Source organism: Calidris pugnax, unplaced genomic scaffold, assembly GCF_001431845.1.
Source record: "Calidris pugnax isolate Ruff unplaced genomic scaffold, ASM143184v1 scaffold15, whole genome shotgun sequence".
Taxonomy (NCBI): Eukaryota; Metazoa; Chordata; class Aves; order Charadriiformes; family Scolopacidae; genus Calidris; species Calidris pugnax.
Window position 1 is genome coordinate 4,227,642 of NW_015090774.1, and position 19,252 is coordinate 4,246,893.

At 38.1% G+C, this 19,252-nt stretch overlaps 1 protein-coding gene across 2 annotated transcripts in view; it reads right to left on the minus strand.

Moving 5' to 3' along the window:
• The window catches only part of RAPGEF2 (Rap guanine nucleotide exchange factor 2), a 201,933-nt gene that overhangs the window by 115,259 nt on the left and 67,422 nt on the right, over positions 1 to 19,252 (minus strand). For both annotated transcript variants that reach the window (XM_014944711.1, XM_014944719.1), the window contains exon 4: positions 9,565 to 9,648. In XM_014944711.1, coding sequence (XP_014800197.1) covers positions 9,565 to 9,648 — 84 coding nt within the window. The remainder of the gene's footprint in view (positions 1 to 9,564; positions 9,649 to 19,252) is intronic.

Below are 19,252 nucleotides of genomic sequence, written 5' to 3' on the forward strand. Positions count from 1 at the left end.
TCAGTGGAATGCATGTTTTTCGCATCCATCCTAGAGAGCATTCTAAAACTTTCCCAGCAAAAACAAAAAGCCCACCATTTCAGTACAGTTTTTAAACACTAAATAGCTGTAATTTTAACCCCAACTTTTTAACGTTTTAAAAAAAATGGGATGTAAGAGTTGGTATCATTCATAGATGTCATATATTATATTTCCTCTATCAGCTACCTTCAAGGTACCTCCTTTCCTCTGCTTGCTTTCTGATAAAATATTATCCCCCATAAATCTAGTCTGTTAAGCCTCTCTGCTTGCTTAATTTTAATTTTTCCTTAAGATACACTCATGCTTACACAGAAAAATTCTACTCTCCATGTCACCCCAGATGTTGTGGTTTTCTTAGCATTGACTATATTCCATACTCATACCACACTGAAACATTTTGATTATACTTATTCTATGTAGCAAGTGTTTGGATATTTATAATCATTGTTGTTGTTGCAGGAACAGTGGCAGGAAATGTCATCTTGACTTAACTTACAATTACCATGTGTGAAACAATGAGAAGCTGGACCAGAACAAGGAATTCTTGAATCTACAAGCTCTATACCATCAATGAATTGTGTCTCTCTATAGAAAGTGCATGCAGTTGTTGTGAACAGTCCACCAATGCACCTGAACCTCAACAGGTCATCTAGACTCTTAAGTCCATCATCAGGTTTTTCATATGGAAAGAAACAGAAGTCTGTAGCTCTAAGATTTAAGCCTAAAACTAGTACACGCCTTGCATTTGTCAGCTTGTTAGGGCTTCTTGGCTTTTCTCCAAGGACAGGGCATTTCCATCCCTGAAAACCTCCCCCACCTTAAGAGAAATCAGAAATATTCAGGCTCACTTAAAAGTTATTCAGGTCATTTGACACTTTCTGTTTCTTTACCTTCTCATCTCCTCATTACAAACTTGGAAGAAAGCCTGCTAGCACTAGCCCACTATGCTAGATTTCTATTTTTATTTCCAAAAGATGCCCACGTAATAGATTAAGTCCCTTAACATTTTATGAGCTGTGCAAGAATAAAATTCCAGTAGCGTTGAAATAATTGTTTTGACAGGAACAACGCCAGACACCACCCAATCTCACAATTTAGGAACTGTGTCCTCTTCTATTTCCCAACACCTCAGATACTGGCAGCACACTTAGAAGATGACCAATTTCAAACCTCAATGAACTCTTAAATTATTCAGCAGGAGACGGATAGAATAAAGCAAAAATTTACATAACACCAAACTCATTTAGCTGAAAAAAAAACATTTTTTAGTATTCGTACTTAAAAAGCTGTACACCAATTTCTGCAAATAGTAAGGGCATTTTTAGATGACACTACTGGATCAAGCAGCGCGTACTCTGCATCATAAGCTTTGTTGTAACAGCAGGTGATATGACAAGTCCCCCTTAATTTATGGCTCAGCTAATTCAGCTACACCTGGAGTTGACTGTGACTGTGTCTAGAGCTTGAAATCCTCCCCTGCATGTCCTCAGCCCTTGGGGATTTGAGTTCAGGGACAGACTCGCAGCAGCTCCAGCTCCTCCAGCAGCTTGCAAGGAAGAAGGCAATGCCACCCATCAACAAGCCCCAGGTTTCACTGGTAACACTGGCCACGATACCAACAGGAGATAAACAGATTCAAAGTAGATGGACAGACCAGGCACTCCCAGTAAAATGTTCCCTCTTGTAAGCAAGCTTTTATTTTCTCCAGGAGTTTGAGTCTCAAAAACTAATCACAGTCACATGCACTGTGATAGTCTAATTTTGTGCTCACAGGTAACAGTAAACATCTCCATCCCAAAGGACGTGCACAGTCTTTTAGGCAGATGCACATGGTACAAAGCAATTAGCGTTGCTTTCTCAATGTCTATTTAAAATCCATTGTGAGTAATTAATGGTAGACATACACTCAGTCATAAATGGACATACATCACTACTTCTTCCAACTTCTTTCTTGATCTTATGATCTCAGTCTTTCCTAGATTAAACTGTTACGATCACCCTCCTTCATGCTTCAGTTGCAGCTGATGGACTGAAATGCTGAACCAAGGCTTTCAAACCAGTCAGGAGACCAGACGGCACTGGGGGTCAGCCCACAGCAGTACCATGCTCTATACCTTCCCACCAGCCTTGAGAGATAGCCATGAGCATGGCTTCAGAAGAGCACTAGCTGGATACAGAAATAAAGTAGTAACAAACAGGTCATGAGAAAATCTAGCAGCAGAAACTAGCAGCAAAAAAATAAAGTTTAATATTAAAGAGTGAGAGTTCTGAGGGCAAACTAAATCCATAGCACACATTTTTCAAGTAATTTCTTAAATAGACTTGAAACCATAACCTGGGGAGTTATTTTTCTTTACAAAGATCCAATGTATGGTCTTCGTGTTTCCATCATAACACTGTAAATCCTTAGCCATAAGCAAAACTCAAACATGGGAAAGCTCACTAAGCTCAGCACAGCTCTTGATCAGCTCCCTCTGCAGCTTAAATAACTAAACCAAACAAGTTGAAGAGTGGGGGGTTATTGGAAGTGGGCAACACGGGTTTACCAAGGGTAAATCATGTATGACCAATCTGATAGCCTTCTATGATGCCATAACCGGTTGGTTGGATGAGGGGAGGGCAGCAGATGTCATCTACCTTGACTTCAGCAAGGCTTTTGACACTGTCTCCCATAACATCCTCATTGGGAAACTGAGGCAGTATGGGCTGGATGAGGGGACAGTGAGGTGGATTGAGAACTGGCTGTGTGACAGGACCCAAAGGGTAATTATTAATGGAGCAGGTTCAAGTTGGAAGCCTGTAACCAGTGGAGTCCCCCAGGGGTCAATACTCGGACCCGTGCTGTTTAATATATTCATCAGTGACCTGGACGAGGGGACAGAGTGTATCCTCAGCAAGTTTGCTGATGATACCAAACTGGGAGGAGTGGCTGACACCCCGGAGGGCTGTGCTGCCATCCAGCGAGACTTGGACAGGCTGGAGGGCTGGGCAAAGAAGAACCTCATGAGGTTCAACAGGGAAAAGTGTAGGGTCCTGCACCTGGGGAAGAAGAATGTCAGGCACCAATACAGGTTAGGGGTGGACCCGCTAGAGGCAACTACTGAAGAGAAAGATCTAGGGGTCCTGGTGGACAGTAAAATGGCAATGAGTAAACAGTGTGCTCTTGCGGCCAGGAAGGCCAATGGTATCTTGGGTTGTATAGGGAAGAGTGTAGCCAGCAGGTCAAGGGAAGTCATTCTCCCCCTCTACTCTGCACTGGTGAGGCCACAACTGGAGTACTGTGTCCAGTTCTGGGCTCCCCAGTTCAAGAGGGACAGGGAACTACTAGAAAGAGTCCAGCGTAGGGCTACAAAGATGATTCAGGGATTGGAGCATCTCCCTTATGAGGAGAGACTGAGAGAGCTGGGACTCTTTAGTCTGGAGAAGAGAAGGCTGAGGGGAGACCTTATCAACGCCTACAAGTATCTCAAGGGAGGGTTGAAGGAGGAGGGAGCCAGACTCTTTTCAGTGGTTCCCACCGAGAGGACGAGGGGCAACGGGCACAAGTTGGAACATAAGAGGTTCCACTCAAATATGAGGAGAAACTTCTTCACGGTGAGGGTGACGGAACCCTGGAACAGGCTGCCCAGGGAGGTTGTGGAGTCCCCTTCTTTGGAGATTTTCAAAACCCGCCTGGATGTAGTCCTGAGTAACATGCTCTAGCTCTAGGCAATCCTGCTTCAGCAGGGGAGTTGGACTAGATGATCTCTATGGTCCCTTCCAACTCTAGAAATTCAGTGAAACCAGCTGCTCCCAAAAGCACAACTGAGCCTCCCTCAAATCCATTGCTCTAAAACTCTCAAGTTTCCTGCTCAGGGCAAAAAAAAAATACCTCTTTTTTTTAGTCAAATTCAAAATTTATCTTGGTTTAAACATCCATGTATATTGGTCACTCTCAGCTAAAGCACCAGTTTTGTTCTGTTATCTTGTAAGTTTCAACAAGCAATAGCCATTATTAATAAACCCTACATTGCAAATTTATTAGGGTCATATATTGAGAGAAGGATTCTATTGTTGTGATTAAAACTATCAATGTAGTTTTATTCACGAAAAAGACTGCTCAAAGACAGCTCTCTACTCAAAATACAAATGTATCATCAGTTAGATATATGTAATCCACACCAAACAGCATGTCCCAGGCATCAAAAAAATTCAGAAGTATTTTTCAGGATACGTAAAGCTCTATAAACGCATATACATAGCCAAGATCTCTGCTCTAGCACTATTACACTCACATGTTTTATTTGTCAAAATAAAAAAACCTGCCAAAATCTCAAACAAATTTTCTTCTGAGAGGTCACTTTCTTAAGCTAATCAAGGACAAATCTTTTTTGTACAAATTGAGTTTTGTTATTGTTTCAAACAAGCCCATAATTTCTTCAGTGGCTCTCCAGTAGAATTCTATATTCCATTTTCTATGTTGTTTTAGTAGAGGGAAGACCAGAGGACTAATTCATCAATATTTAAGTAGATACTCCCCTTTTAATTTTGAGGGGAGAAAAAGCAGATGTAGTCTTAACTTCAAAACTTAATCTTTTAGCTAGAGGAAAAAACTTAAATAATTGCTCTCATCTGTAAAATTTGTGAACTTGGCAAAGGGAGAGCAGGTCTCCATCGCCATATGAAGTGGTGAGGGGGAACTGGTTGGATGTGGCAGTAAGGAAGGATAAGAAGAGGCTACAGCAAGGAAAGAGTGTAGATGAGTGAGTAGTTAAAGATAAGGGCAAAGTCAGGTTTCCACGTGGCATGTTGGCATCACAACATGCCTGAGCAGCACAGCACACACCACCCAGATGGTCTTGGAAGAATTCTAGGAGAAAAACAGAAAACCCCAAGCACCAGAGCCTACCGGTCTGAAAAAAACTGCTCAGCAATTCTGTTTTGTTGCTGCTAAGAGTTAGTTGCATACTCCGGTCATGGAAGCCACAGGCAAACACAAGGTTAGCTGTGGGAGACTTAGGAGATGTTTTTGTAGTGCAGCTCCAAGGCAAATAAGACGACAGACCACAGCAAAATTTACACTAGAAGTAAAGTCCTGGAACAAAAACCACATGGGAAGTCCAAGCGGCTGAACAAATGTGATGAGAACATGGAGCAGACCTAGAGATGCTGGAGGCCATTCCAAAAGATATTTTGAGGCACTGTCACATTACTGCTGTCAGTGACCACATGAAAACACAGGAGAGCCAGGACAAGCTTCACGGAGTTGTATTTTCTGCTCATTTATTTTCTGGACTTCATACATAAACCTCATTCTACCATGTGAGCTGCTTCAGCTGAGGGAAAATGATGAGGGGACCAAGTGTTAATTTCTGCTAGCTTGATGGCTGCGGTGGGAGGGGGGAAGTGAGGAACTTTTAGTTTGACTGTAATATGTGCCTGATATGTTAAAGTAGTATAAAAACTGTTAATAGTAAAATGGCAGGGGGGGAAGAAATCTTCCTCGCATTAGGCTCTCAGAATAAACTTCACTGTTGCAATTTACAGACATTAAATAGGAGAACAAGATTAAGCTTTACATTGTGTCACTAAAAATATGGCAGCTTTAATTATTCAGGTCAAAATTCTTTAAAACTCTGAACTGTAAATTTTCCCAAAGTAATAAGTTAACTGAATAAAATCCAGCTTTATTTTATGAACGCTATTTGCTAGCTTGGCATTTGAACAAATACAAGCTAAACTATATTACAATAGGGAAATAAAATTATACTTAACGCTATTTTTACAAAACAGACATGGTTTAGATGCTAAAGTTTCCAAAGCAAGTTACTCAATTTAGGACTTCATGTATTTCAATATTCCATCTTGAACATTTTTTTTCCATTTTGAATTAAAGACTTGTCAAGTAGCTAGTTACAAGTCACCCAGCACATTATATAACTTTGACAAAATTGGCAGCTATGCCACTCATTTCAAACTATTTCAACTAGCAGCTATTTGACCATATACAGTACATTACAAAGTTGCTTATTTTTGGGCTGCTATACAATTATTTATTTCTGGTTTGAGTGGGAAAGCAATGGGGTGGCCATTTCTCATGCTTTTAGACAGCTTGGTGGTTGTGTTTTTTTAATTATTTTTTTAAGACATTCTTCTTCCCCAACTATGCATTATTTGTCTGCCAAACCTACTCATCACTCCCTCTCCCCAAAGAATTTTAAATGGTATCTAACACTAACAATCAAAGATGTGGAAACAAGGATTTGGAAGGGAAAAAAAAGTTTACCTGACACAAAATACACAACAAAAGAGCATTTACAGTGTCATCTAACAACCAGTCTGAGGAAGCTATACCTGAAACTAATGCAACTAAATTAGCTAATAGTGGCCCCAAATGCAAATAATATGCTGAGTATATGCAGTCAAACACACTAAAGTACTTCCCAGTTTCAGCTATAAATCTGATGATAGCACTCCGTACTGTTCCCTACAGGCTCACATGCTAACAGCAGCAAAGTTACGAGTAGGATGGAATTCAGTACAGAATTGAGGAAACACCCTCCAAGACAGCAGTCAGATTTATTAACTAGAGCTACCTGAATTACCCTGACTAGGTACTACTTTTACCCTGTCTTGTACAAGCATACTTTTTAAAAGAGCAAAACCCAAAGAATAGCAAATGGGCTTCAAATCGAAGTGAAGCTCAAGAACGCCAGGAGGACGGTCAAGGGGAAGCCCACAGGCTGAGCAGCACCAGCAGCTCCCAAGGTCCCTCTGGATGCAACCCAGAGAACCTGGGCAAAGGGATTCACTGCAGGTGTATGGGTCAGGCTGTCAAAACAGGGAAAATAATTGTTAGGTAGGAAAAAAAAATAGGGGTTTTGGATGGTGGGATGTTTGAGGATAGGAGAGAAGGACTACTCTAAGCTCTGGGAAAAGTTAGAGAAATGAGAATTTTCTGAGTTACTCAGATTTGGAGAGAGGAACATACTTTTTGCTATCTGCTCCTACACAGACTTCTCAGCTCCATCCTGCTCTCTTACTCACAAGCTTCACATGTTGCAAAATTATTTCCTAGTGGCTTTCTAGTTGGGCAAAGATAAATGGATTAAACTGGGGAAAAATAAGAAAACAGCACTAAAATAGTCTACATATGAATTTAGAATCAGTTTACTCAAATGACAATGTTTTGGCCAAACACAATCAAAATTAGATGATTTCCACATGGCAATGTTTAAGTCTCCTACTATTACCTGACATCAATTATGCATCAAGCCATGCTCCATTTGCTAAAGCGTAGCAAATTCATCTTAATGGCAATAAGACATCAAGACTCTCAAATTATGCAATGCTCAAAAGGTTCTTGAAATCATTACTCCTTGTACATATAAATATTCAGTTTAAGCAAACAGTTATCCAGTAACTGCCTTTTTGCCCCCTTTTGACACTATTCTTTAGATTTCAAAATGCAACCCTATCAGTTCTTTCTTGACATCAGTCTTTTCAGGAGGTCTTGCTCCCTTTTTTTTCTAGAGCACTGTAAAATTTTACTTCAGAATTGCTGATAATCACTCTCTTCTACCCAGTCTGTATATCTGAGCAGCTTGCTATTTCCTTGTGAGGAATTCACTGGCAGCATAAGTAAAGCTGAACAACTTAGTTTTCTTCTCAAGCCTTTGCTTTAATAAATAAATTGCTTATTATCCAACAGTATTCCACCAAATCAGATATTCAATCTGGGTGCCCTCTCGCTTTTCCCAAGTTCCTTATTTGTGGATGAGCCTAAGGCCTAGATATTGCAGCTTACTCAATTACAAAGCAAAAATCCTGGTTTGACTTGTCCTAAATTTAAATAAGGCCCTCACCTGCCCTTTAATAACTATAGCTTCTGAGCACAAAGCCTCTCACTTGGATAACTGGATGACTGTTTTGGTCTTCAGAAATACTTTTCTATCTTGTATCATTAAATTAAAGTTTCTTAATTTTGCTTGCATAGACTTATGTTGTCTTTGTTAATTAACAAATCACCTCTTTTGCATTTGCTTCCCATGACACCAGCTTTGGCAGCTACTCGACTCCATCCACAACTATGAAACTACTTCTGATGCCAAATTTCACACTTGCAATTCACCAACATCTCAGACACCGTCCCAGATGTCATTTCTGAATTTCTCCAGGTGAACAGCCCTTAAATGCTCTGCTTAGAGTCACAGGACCTGTAATTTTCTGTTCATTCTGCCAGGAAGAATCTCAAGCTCATTGTTTATCTTACTAAATCCCACCTCTCATCAAGTGTCAAAAAATGCCTGAAGCACAAGCATTGCTGTAATTCAAAGTAACAGAAGTTTCTTGCCACAGACTATATACAACCAACTTACATTAATTCAGATATCATGCAACCCTTCTCCCGGCATCTAAAGGTAGCACTTTCTGCCAGCTTTTTTTCTGGCATTGCCTCTTCATGGATGACATATGGGACAATTTTCTCCCATCTGCCAGCAGCAGGCATCCTATAATCTGTTGTTGTGCTACTTTTTACAGTAACCAATTTTGCACCTTTAGCATATACTGTTTGAAGGCACAACAAATATATTATTTTATCAGCAATGCCTGTCCTCTTACAGATGCAAGACACTTGCTTACACCAAGAACATGCCACCATAATCAGATAGAAATCCCAACACCAGCATTGGCCTCCCATTGAAACGCAGATTTGAACATCTAATTGTTCATATGTCAACGAACACTAGTTCTGAAGTAGTTTCCCGCTGTTTAAAACTGTGAGGAAGTTTTGAGTGCTTTCGTTCCCATCACACCATAAAGAGATAGGTCATTCTTTCATTCTGGCTTTCACAAATTTTATTACATGGTATTTACTTCAAAGGAGCCTTTTATAGTAGTCTGAATGAATATGCATACAACCAGCATTTTAAAGTCATTCTGCTCTGCTTCCACTAAAATGATGAAGCTCAGCCACCTTAGTCTAAAATCCTTGCAGTGATTTGCATGTTTTTTCATAGCTCAAAATAACAATTTTTTACTGTAGCAATATAAATTTTGAGCTTCTCATATTCAAACTTATCTTTTTCCCTGTAAAATACCACTCTTCATTGCAAATCCATTTACACAAATTACAACCTTAAACAGAAATAGCAAAACTGGCAGTAGCGTGATCTAAGCATATGCTAAAACATGCACTGAAGACTTGTGCATGGCAAGTAAAGCCTCAGGACAACATCATAAACTCTAGCACATCCTATGACTTAAAGTTTGATTACTCACAGGAACAGACTACTCGGTGCTTCACTCTATTTGTCAGGTTTTATTTTTAAATTGACAGCACTTGTATGACACTTTGTATGTTTGTACACTGTCCACAATGATGGAATTTTCAATTCTAGCTAAGGGCATAAACCAATTACCACAGCTAGTAAAGGCAGGAAAATTGTGTTTATGCATGTACTTCTGTTTTCATTAAGCATAAGACATTGTATTCTAAAAATTCTCTACATCTCAGGATTTATGTTTAAAATACAGAATGCCATACATTCATAGCTGACATACCTGCTCCTTGGAAGAAACATAGATTCTTTAATGAAGACTGAACCAGACAGCAGGATATACCAACAGGTACCAATATCATCGGGGCTGGAATAAATAAAAAAAAATGAAGACACAGTTTTAGACACTTGACATAAATTACTCATTTGAAGTATTAAGAACATCAAAGAGGGAAAAATGCTCAAAATTATGAAAGAAAGCCGCAGTTCAATCATGTACACAAAAAACTCCAACAAACTATTCTAATTTCCACCTGCAAATATATACATTATTAGAATGACTAATTTCATTAACTTCACTTTTTAAAAAGCAAATATCTATCCCCTTTGGTAACAGCACAAATCCAATGAAATATACTAATCACTTTCAATGATAAAGTCAAGCTGCAGTAAATCTATTGCATTGTACTCTATTGAATCCATGACTTTCCACTTGCTGAAGAGAACTGTAGCATCTTCCCCTCTATAAATAAGGCTTCCTTTCCCAATTCTAGCCATCTCCTCCTTCAACCTTTCTTCAAGACGGAAATTTGCCTTTTGGCATTTGCCTTCCCACAAGGCAAGAGAACACTGGATATATTTGCAAATGGTAAACTCACAGCAGATCTGCATCATCTGCTGCTACTATGCACCGCCCCTTTCAAGACTCTTCCCAGCACAAGAATACATTCCCAACAAAGGGACAAAGAGTTTCTTTTCCCCTCCCTTCATCCTATAGAGGACCTGGATGAGGACTTTATCATCCAGGCCCAGTTCATTCTACTGTAGATTCAGATATTCCTGCCCGAGTAACACAAAATCCTTTCCATAGGCTTAGACTCTTCTTGGATAAGTTCAAATAATGTTTAGACAGGAAAATAAAATAGCTTAAGGTTACTAGAAATAGCTGCAGTAGGAATCTTGTGCCATTTTGATAGCTAACACTGAAAGTATCTGTACTTTACTTCGGTTTTTACCACTCCTACTTCTTCCAAAGAAACTCACTAATTGGATTCCAGTATACTGTTATGAACTGCACGAGCCCTCTTATCTGAAAACCACATCCCTAGTGACACTAGGAGATGAAGATTACTTAATTAATCTGTAGCACCATCATTTTTTTAAATTACATGTCTCAAGTCTTTAGCAACAATTAGTTCTAACTTCAAGCAAGAACAGCCCACATCTTTTAATGACGATGACAGCATAGTATTAAAACCCAATCTTAAATCCGAGTAGGCTACGTACATGTTAGCAGCGTGTTTTTCTTTTCAAAAACTTCAATTTAAGAAGTACCTACACAGCAGGGTCCTCAAAACAAGAGTGCCATTTCTTCAGCACCCACTGTACTACGTAAGTTAGAGAGAGGGAGCTGGCGTACAACAGCTGAGAGTAAACCAGCAAACCATCCAATCTAATAAATGTGCTCCATTTCCATTTTGCACTGTGCAATATAACCATGAGACAAAGGATAAACATCAGAAACACAAAAAATTAAAGGAGGAAATTGAAGACATGATTTATGACCAAGAACACAAGAACTGACTACGGTGATGCAGCCTATATTTCTTTTCTACCAGCCTATAGCCTAACTGATGAAGCCAGACTGGTCACGCACACCCACTAGTGAAGACTTAACATCTTCAAAACTAAGTCTTCAGGACGTACTTCTTTGTACTGAGACACAAAAAATGAAGTGACAGTGTCACAGCTAAAATAAGAAACCATTTTGATTTACATAGTTGAAGGGCACCAGGCTGTCTTTTCTGAAGTGTTTCACATGCTTCCCTCTCAGATGGACCTATATTGCCCTCAAATTTGTTAGTCTAAAAGAAAATTGTACATAAGTACAGAGAACCAAGGGAAATAAGAAAACCACCACTTCAAATGAAAATATCATTCTCAAAAGCAGAAACATGCGTCATGTCACATATCCTTAAACACTCTTGCCCCCAAATGAGTCCTAAGTTGACAGACATAAAACCAGCATTGCTGTTGAACTGCAAGGCTGTTAGGTTTTCTGTTGTTTCTGTTTTTTAATAGATGCCATTCTAAACACAAATAATCTGCAGTAATTGGAACACTTGAAAGTTTTTAAAATAGACCTTTTCAGAAATGGCTCTAGACTGAGTGATTTCCCAAATTGCTGGCAAGTAACTGTATTAGAATGCAAATGATAACTTTTTCAGGTGGATTACAGTGCATTATGTTATCACACAAGAATTTTTGTAGGGTTTGGGGCTTTTTTTCCTTTTCCTAAAAATTGGCAGTTTGATGAAGCATAAAAGCATCCTCTGATAGAAAAGAACCCTCATCTTGGGCCACGGGCTTTATAACTCTAAAGCAAAAGTTATCCAGAAGATCTGTTTATACTTTTACAGAAAGCAATTTCCAAGGATAAAATAATTGAAGCAAAGTTTAAAAAAATATTTAAAGCAATAGAAATATTTTAACTTTTGCAAATCTACAAATATACAACCTTTTATTTTCCTCCTTTAAGAGCTGATGAACTCTTTTAAATCCTCTGCCAAATCACCTATTTGTAAGGGGCTTTAGTTAACTTTTCTCATTGGAGGGCTTTTATCTCCAAAAAGAAAAGCAGCCACTGACTTTCACATGCACCAGTGAGTATGTTCAATATTCAAATTCTTAACACTACTTCTGAACCTACCTTTGAGTCACTTGACAAACAGCTATAATGATTATACATTTAACTGCAGTGGTTTAAGCTTTTCTTATTTAATCACACACAGCATGACTTTTCACTCACACTTAATCATCAAACTCAGTATCTTTTTTTCTTGCCAGTTCACAGGTTTATCCACTTTTTCTGCAAGTTAGCTCTTCAACAGTTGTTGCTCCTTCTCACTATCCATCATGAACGTCATACTTTATCCACTTTTTCTATGATCAGAAGAAACACCTGCCTGACAGCTGAAAGTCCTGACTAAAAAGAAATAAAACCAAACTTTAGGAACACTGTCTGATTGGTTTTATTTTCCTTTTTCTTTATGTGTACTTTGATAACTGTCTTTACGTTTACAGTCACATTTGAGAATTTTTAACTTCAAAGGTACTGGCACTGTGCATATCTACTGAACTCAACTCTTTGATTATCTAAATAAATAAAAAAATCTTCAATATTGCTGGGTCACAATAGGGGTGGGTTACTACAGAACATGTCTGTACTCAAGGTATCTTCCCCAAAATACACTGTGTATTCTTTTAACTTTCATTGCCAGCCAAAACATCATATATATTTCCAAGGAAGTCTTCAAGAGCTTGTAAAAAAAAGATGGGTTTTCATTCTCTTAATCTTTACAACTACTAGTGTCTTAATATAGCCTCAAACAAAACATCTGAAAAAAACCTCACACGTACAGCAAATAACATTCCTTCCTCCAGTACAGACATGCTTCCCTCAAAAAAACCACAGACAAATAAGACTGATCTATTCCTTTCATATGAAAATATATTTAACTCCCACACTTCTCAACACTTGCTACACTTTCAGTTGTTTAGAATTAAGCCTCAAAGCAGGCATTTGGCAACCAGCTTTTGCTAGAGAATAGTGTTACAAAAAAAAAAAAAAAACCTCACATGCCATTCTTTCATTTTAAGGATCCTGGGCTTCCCACCATACTATTCAAACATCAGGTTGCTTTCAATCAAGTTTCCATGTTTTCTATACTACACTTGACATTTGTTCATCAACAATGCATTTGCATTCTCCAGGACTTTTGTGCCTGTAATGAAAGGCAGAAAGAACTACAGGAGAAATCTACAGCCAACAACAAAGCCACTTCTTCAAGCCACGTGAGGTCCCATGCACATTCCATTTTACCCCATGTAGAATACTCATGTTTGAAAGGTTTTCTTTGCAATCACATTTTACACTGTTTTTAAACATCAAAAATTGAATTCAAGAGAATAAATCTAAGCTTCATTATAGAGATTTTTTTCACTGCTAGAATATTGCCTACCACTGGCAGCCAACAGATGTATCTGGAAACTGTCATCCTAAAGACACTTCTTCTGTTAAAGAGATGACAGCAAATTGTTCTTGAAGGGGTTCTTTTGCGGACAGGACAAATCCCTGCCTGGGTTTGCAGGACAGTATTAACTCCACATAAGCACTTCATCCAGAATTAGCTAAAGCAGCACACATGCTGATGACTTCCCCCCCAAAGGCATCCTTGGAGGGTTTCTTTGGCCAAGGGAGAGTTGAGAGGAGGGTCCAGTAGCACATATCATTCAAGCTGATGTAGAAAGGAAAGCCATTTGCTTAGGTAAGATCTTTCCAATGACTAGTTTTGTAAGGGTGCCACTGCTGCCCATCATCACCACCATCACCGAAGCACAAAATAGCCCCCAATATGCTGACTTTATTCATAATATGCATTGTTAGTTGTACCAAATTTAAATAAAACTACTTTAAATCTTGATTCTTGTATTATTGCACTTTTGAGAGCAGGGGATTTCCTGAGGAATCTATATTTAATCTCCCAGAGGGCTTGAGTTACAGGAATTCAGGAGCAAGAAACGGAAACGCAGAGACTGGATTGCAATGCCTTCCCATGGCCTTTCCCTCCCCAGCTTCCTGGATGTAGTCCTTTTACGCAACTACAACCTGTAGCCAGACACGCTTCTCCTCTTTGAAATGACACAAAAAAACTCAAGACAGAACTTTGCAAAGTAACTTCATAGCTATCACTAACTGTTCTGTTTTGAAACTTCAGTTATATAATTATGCAATAGCCTAAGATGACATCACCAGCCTGTCACCCCTGATAAGGTTAAATAGTATCTTCAGACTTAAGTCTTCACATTTTCTAGCGTATGACTGTTCTCTGAGACCTCAGAGGTACTCAAAGTTCAAAAATCAGGAAGCGTTTATAAATCTCCAGATTGCCAAGATGTAGGAAGTTTGCAGGCTCTCTCAAAGCCTTCAGCACTTGTATCAAACTCTTCATGCTGGAAGCTATTTACAGCCTGCTGGAAGGGGCAGCTTTTTACTCCCAGATCCCCAACTTGCTACATATACATTCCTTAAAACTGAAGTTTTATTTTCGAATTATAATTATTTTGTTTTAATTTAAAGCAATCTGCAGCACTTGCACACCAGGTTTGTAACTATAAATCTGAGTCAATATTAACAGCATATGAATGAAATTATGCACAAAAGCCCTACCCTTGTTTCAATACGTATGTCCCACATGTACTGATTCTATCAGGCATCTGTCTACAGTAGCACAGGTCTTCCAATTTCAGCTTTCAGATTTCCTAATAATATAAGTTGTTGAAAGCCCTTCCAAAATATTCAGCTACAATAAATATTAAAGTCAACCTGATGAAAGACACAATAAATCTCAAACATCTACACCATCTCTAGTGTCTTCTTCTATCCTGACAAGTCCTGATGCATCACTTACCTTTAAACTTCTTTAGAAATAGCTACTTTTTAATGAGAGCCACCTATGTAATTCTTATTCTCCGTCAGGATGAGATGTAACACTAGTACAACTTCAGGAATAATGAATCATATTCAGCACAACCTTACTTGTGTGCATTTAGTTCAACTGAGATAATGAACGTAATAAGTATGTACAATGGTAAGAATTTGCAGGTCTTTGTGACGACTGCTGTCAGACATGCTTTAATTCTGTCAAATAAGACATCACTTCAGTGCAAAATTCAGCACCTGGACTTGAAAGCACACGCTAAACAGAAGTCTTTGCTGCTCTGACCACCTTCTGGTCACTGGTTTCTCAGCCAACTTCTTTAAGACAGCACTTGAAAAAAAGCTAAGCAGTATGCAGGTCTGAGTGGAAACAAGCATGGAAATGGCTTCCATGTAATTCCTACTTAATATTCCTTTAACATAAGATCTCTCTATCCTGAGACCTAAACAACAGAAGTGTCATTCTCCCTCCAACACTGGACAGAATAGTCCAGCAACACCAGACGCTGGAAGGACCCCTAACATCAACATCCAGAATTCCAGAATTACTTTCCAATTCAAATGTATTTTCCAAGCTACTTCATAAAAAGGTCATGAAATCATTAAGAATAATTTCTTGGTTGTGAAAAAGCGAGTTAGAATTATTCTCTCCATAAATCATTAAAATTCCAACCACTAAAGGATTCATTCAAGACTTAGATTTAAACTGGATATAGTACCATTCCTACAAGATATAACATTTGTAACTGTTTGATAAAGGAACTTATATTACCAACCAAGATGTATCTAGCAGATTACATTTTCATGAAATTAAACTCAATGTTGTTGAAAGTCGAATAGATTTCAGAAAGTAAACACAGAGTAATTCAGAACAGACGTTGTTCGTGCTCCCAGATCTCCACTTGAGAGGAACTGAAACAATGAAAATCTGACATGTCAGAACTGGGACCTCTTTCAAGCATTTAAGCACTACACAAGAAGAAATCAGAAAGAACACTGCTCTGCAAGCTTATGCTCCATGGGATATTGTTTCAGCAGATTAATCTGTCTGTTTCTCTTTGCTCATTTTGGTTATCCTCTGTATGCTGAAAGCTATAGGTACTTTATTGTTTAATTGAATAACCATTGCCACAATTAGACATTAGCCCTGAAGCGCCTTGGGATGTCAAACATGTCTTTAAGTTTAATGATTCTCAGGTAGACATCTCATTGCCTGAAGATCCTGCCCGCTAGCACTCTATTGTTGTAACATTCAGAATAATCAGAAAACCATTTACTCACATTGTCAGCACTGTCTATAACCCTCCTTAATAAGCTAGTTAAGCAGTTACCTGACATCTGCCACAACACTTTAGATGCTCTTGATGACATTAAGAGGTATATCCCTAACACAGAAGTAAAATCCATTGGGTAATTAATGCATCAGCCACACACAACTTTCAAATACTTTTCTTTTTTTTTTTTGTAATGAACATATTAAAGTTGCTTTTATTGTTACTTTTATTGTTCACACTAAATATAAGAAAAAGTTAAAATATATCCAGTAATAAAACTGATAGCTCAGAAATTAGAACTTTGATTTTTCACTAAACAGTTATCTTAGAGTGGACATTTCAACTGATGTTCATTATTATCTTTTATTAATCGACACAAGAAGAAAACTGGAGTCTTGCCTCCTGGTAGCAAGATTGGGAAATAAATAAGAATGAACCACAAGAAAAAATTCCTCAGTATTTATGCAAATAAATAATTGGAAGTATGTTTTCCTTTAGAGTACTTAATTTATTTTTAATCTTTTCCACTTCTGAAATGAAATCAGTACAATAAAAAAGAAAATTCAGCCTTCAGATATTATTGCAGAGTGTCAGTAATGCGTGCCAGTCTAAGACAGCTGATTAAACAGGTACTCAATACATTATGCAAATACACATATGCAAGCTAATTGACCTATTGTCATTGAAGTCTTAGTATTAAACTTGTACAGTGAATTAGCCCTTGATATCAGAAGAGAAATTCAGAACAAAAAAGTTATATTCTCCTAAATCATCAGGAAAACAATGACAGAAGTACTAAAATGATCTTGCATCCAAAATACTCGAAGGTCAACCAAGACAGAAAATTCTGCTATTAAATCTCATACCTCTCTAATATTTCTCCAAAATCAAAGCTTTTATTCTCAAACAAAAACATGATAGGTTCTAGTGAAACATTTATGATACAGAAGGTGCAAATCCTCTCAAAAAAACCCCTTTACTTTAGCCTTCATTCCAAGAAGTCTCAAAATCAGGTCAAACAATAACATAGAAATTTGGAACTGGCTATGCAAAGCCAACAGACAGTAATATTGATCACTGACAGTATTAAGAAGCCTTAATTCAGTGGCTGCTTATACAGAACCAACTGCCAAGTCATTGAATGCATTTGTTTTAATGATACACATTGCCTAAGAAATTCCCCATAGAAAATGTATCCACAACACAATATATGAATTCAGGTTCCTGATTTACTGCAGTGCAGAACTGGCAGTATCCCAACACTACTTTGGCAACTACCTGACTGTCTGAAGGTGTAATACACCTTTAGGAATAGTTTAAGGGAAAAAAAAAAAAAAAAAAAAAAAAAAAAAAAAAAAAAAAAAAACAAAAAATTTCTTTCCACTAACTTCAGGATCCAAATCCAAGGATGAGCTTGTTTCAGTTTCTGACTGACAGTAATTGACTTTTTGGGAAAAGTTAAAGGAAAAAAAAAAAAAAAGAAAAGAAAAAAAAAAAGATAATATATCAGCAACAGTTCTCTGCGCATGACTTCCACAGAAAGCTATGGATGCACAAGCAGAATGAATATATATTGCTGGACAGGTCCACCTGAAAATTCAGATACTGACCCAGAGAGATGTTTCAAACAGACATATTCTGAGTTTACTATGTATTCAGAGCATTTTAAGTAATTTTCAATGTATCTCATATTTCTACAAGACCTAGGGAGAAATCTTTACAGGGACTCTCTGAAGCCAGGAATATAGTGTAAACAAGAACAACAAATGCAGAACTGTAAACTAAGACTCCACAAACAGGTAGATCCTGTCCAAAACCCAGAAATTCTGGTTAAAAGTAAAGTAAAGAATACAAAAGAATAATCCTACTGATAACTTGAAATATCACTAGTGGAAACATCAGCTTGATCCTCGCACTTCTCTAGCAAGAGAACATTTCTTGTGTTCTGTAAAACACTTCTGTAACGCGTTATATTTTAAGTTTTATATCTGTAAGATCTAAACATATATAGCTATAGATCACATATATTGTATCTATACAGAATAAATTGTTTTTTGATACCACCATCATAAAACTTCTTGAACACATACAGAACATAAAAGCACTCCTTCATAACACAAATGTATGCATCAGAAGACAAATTTCAGTGAGGTGGTCTCTGCAGAGCTGTTCCGTTTAAAAATCATGCACCAAAGAAGCTTTTAGCTCATTTTTGTCACACTTCATTGCACAATTAAGTCAGGCTATGCAGAAGCATACGGCAACTTCGGCATCACTTTTCACTGTTTTTTCTACACACTGCTTCTATCCTCCTGAGGGTCTTCAGGGCAATACGCTACAGTGAAAGAACCATGAATATGCTAAATGTCACTTTTCTTGTAGGACTTGAAGTCTGACTCTCAAGATTCCCACTCTTAAAAACTACTCCCAGATCTATTTCTCACCTGTTCTTGTGTGGAACTACTGTATATTAAGTACATAGACCTACAGCTGCAAATAAAACTGCAGCTTAGCTGTCTAGCTATGACACACCCAGGTGGTTTACAGCTACATCCAAAATCCCAACTTGACTTTTTTTTTTGTAATGCACTTTACCTGGACAGATGACAGCATGTCTCCTCCTTGGCAAAAGCATCCTCCTGAAAAAGCTCTGCAAGTTCCCCCCAAGTCAACAACCCAGGTCTGTCTCCCCAGTACCTTTGGGTAATCCTCTGACTCAACCTGTCCCAAAGCCACACAAAGCCAATGCCCTCCAGCATTTTTCAGACATTCTGCCCTACCTCATGAAAAACACTAATATTTTCATCTAAGAAAACTGTAAATGTTTTAGTAGCAACCCAAAAAAATGTGCTCCTTTATTTCATTTCCAGATTTCCTTTGTTTCAGGCTTCGACAGCTGGGCCAAGCACCGCCAGCATAAAGCAAGTATTTTGGGTCTTCTGATTTGCCAGTGATTTAACTCACAAAACTTGGCTAAG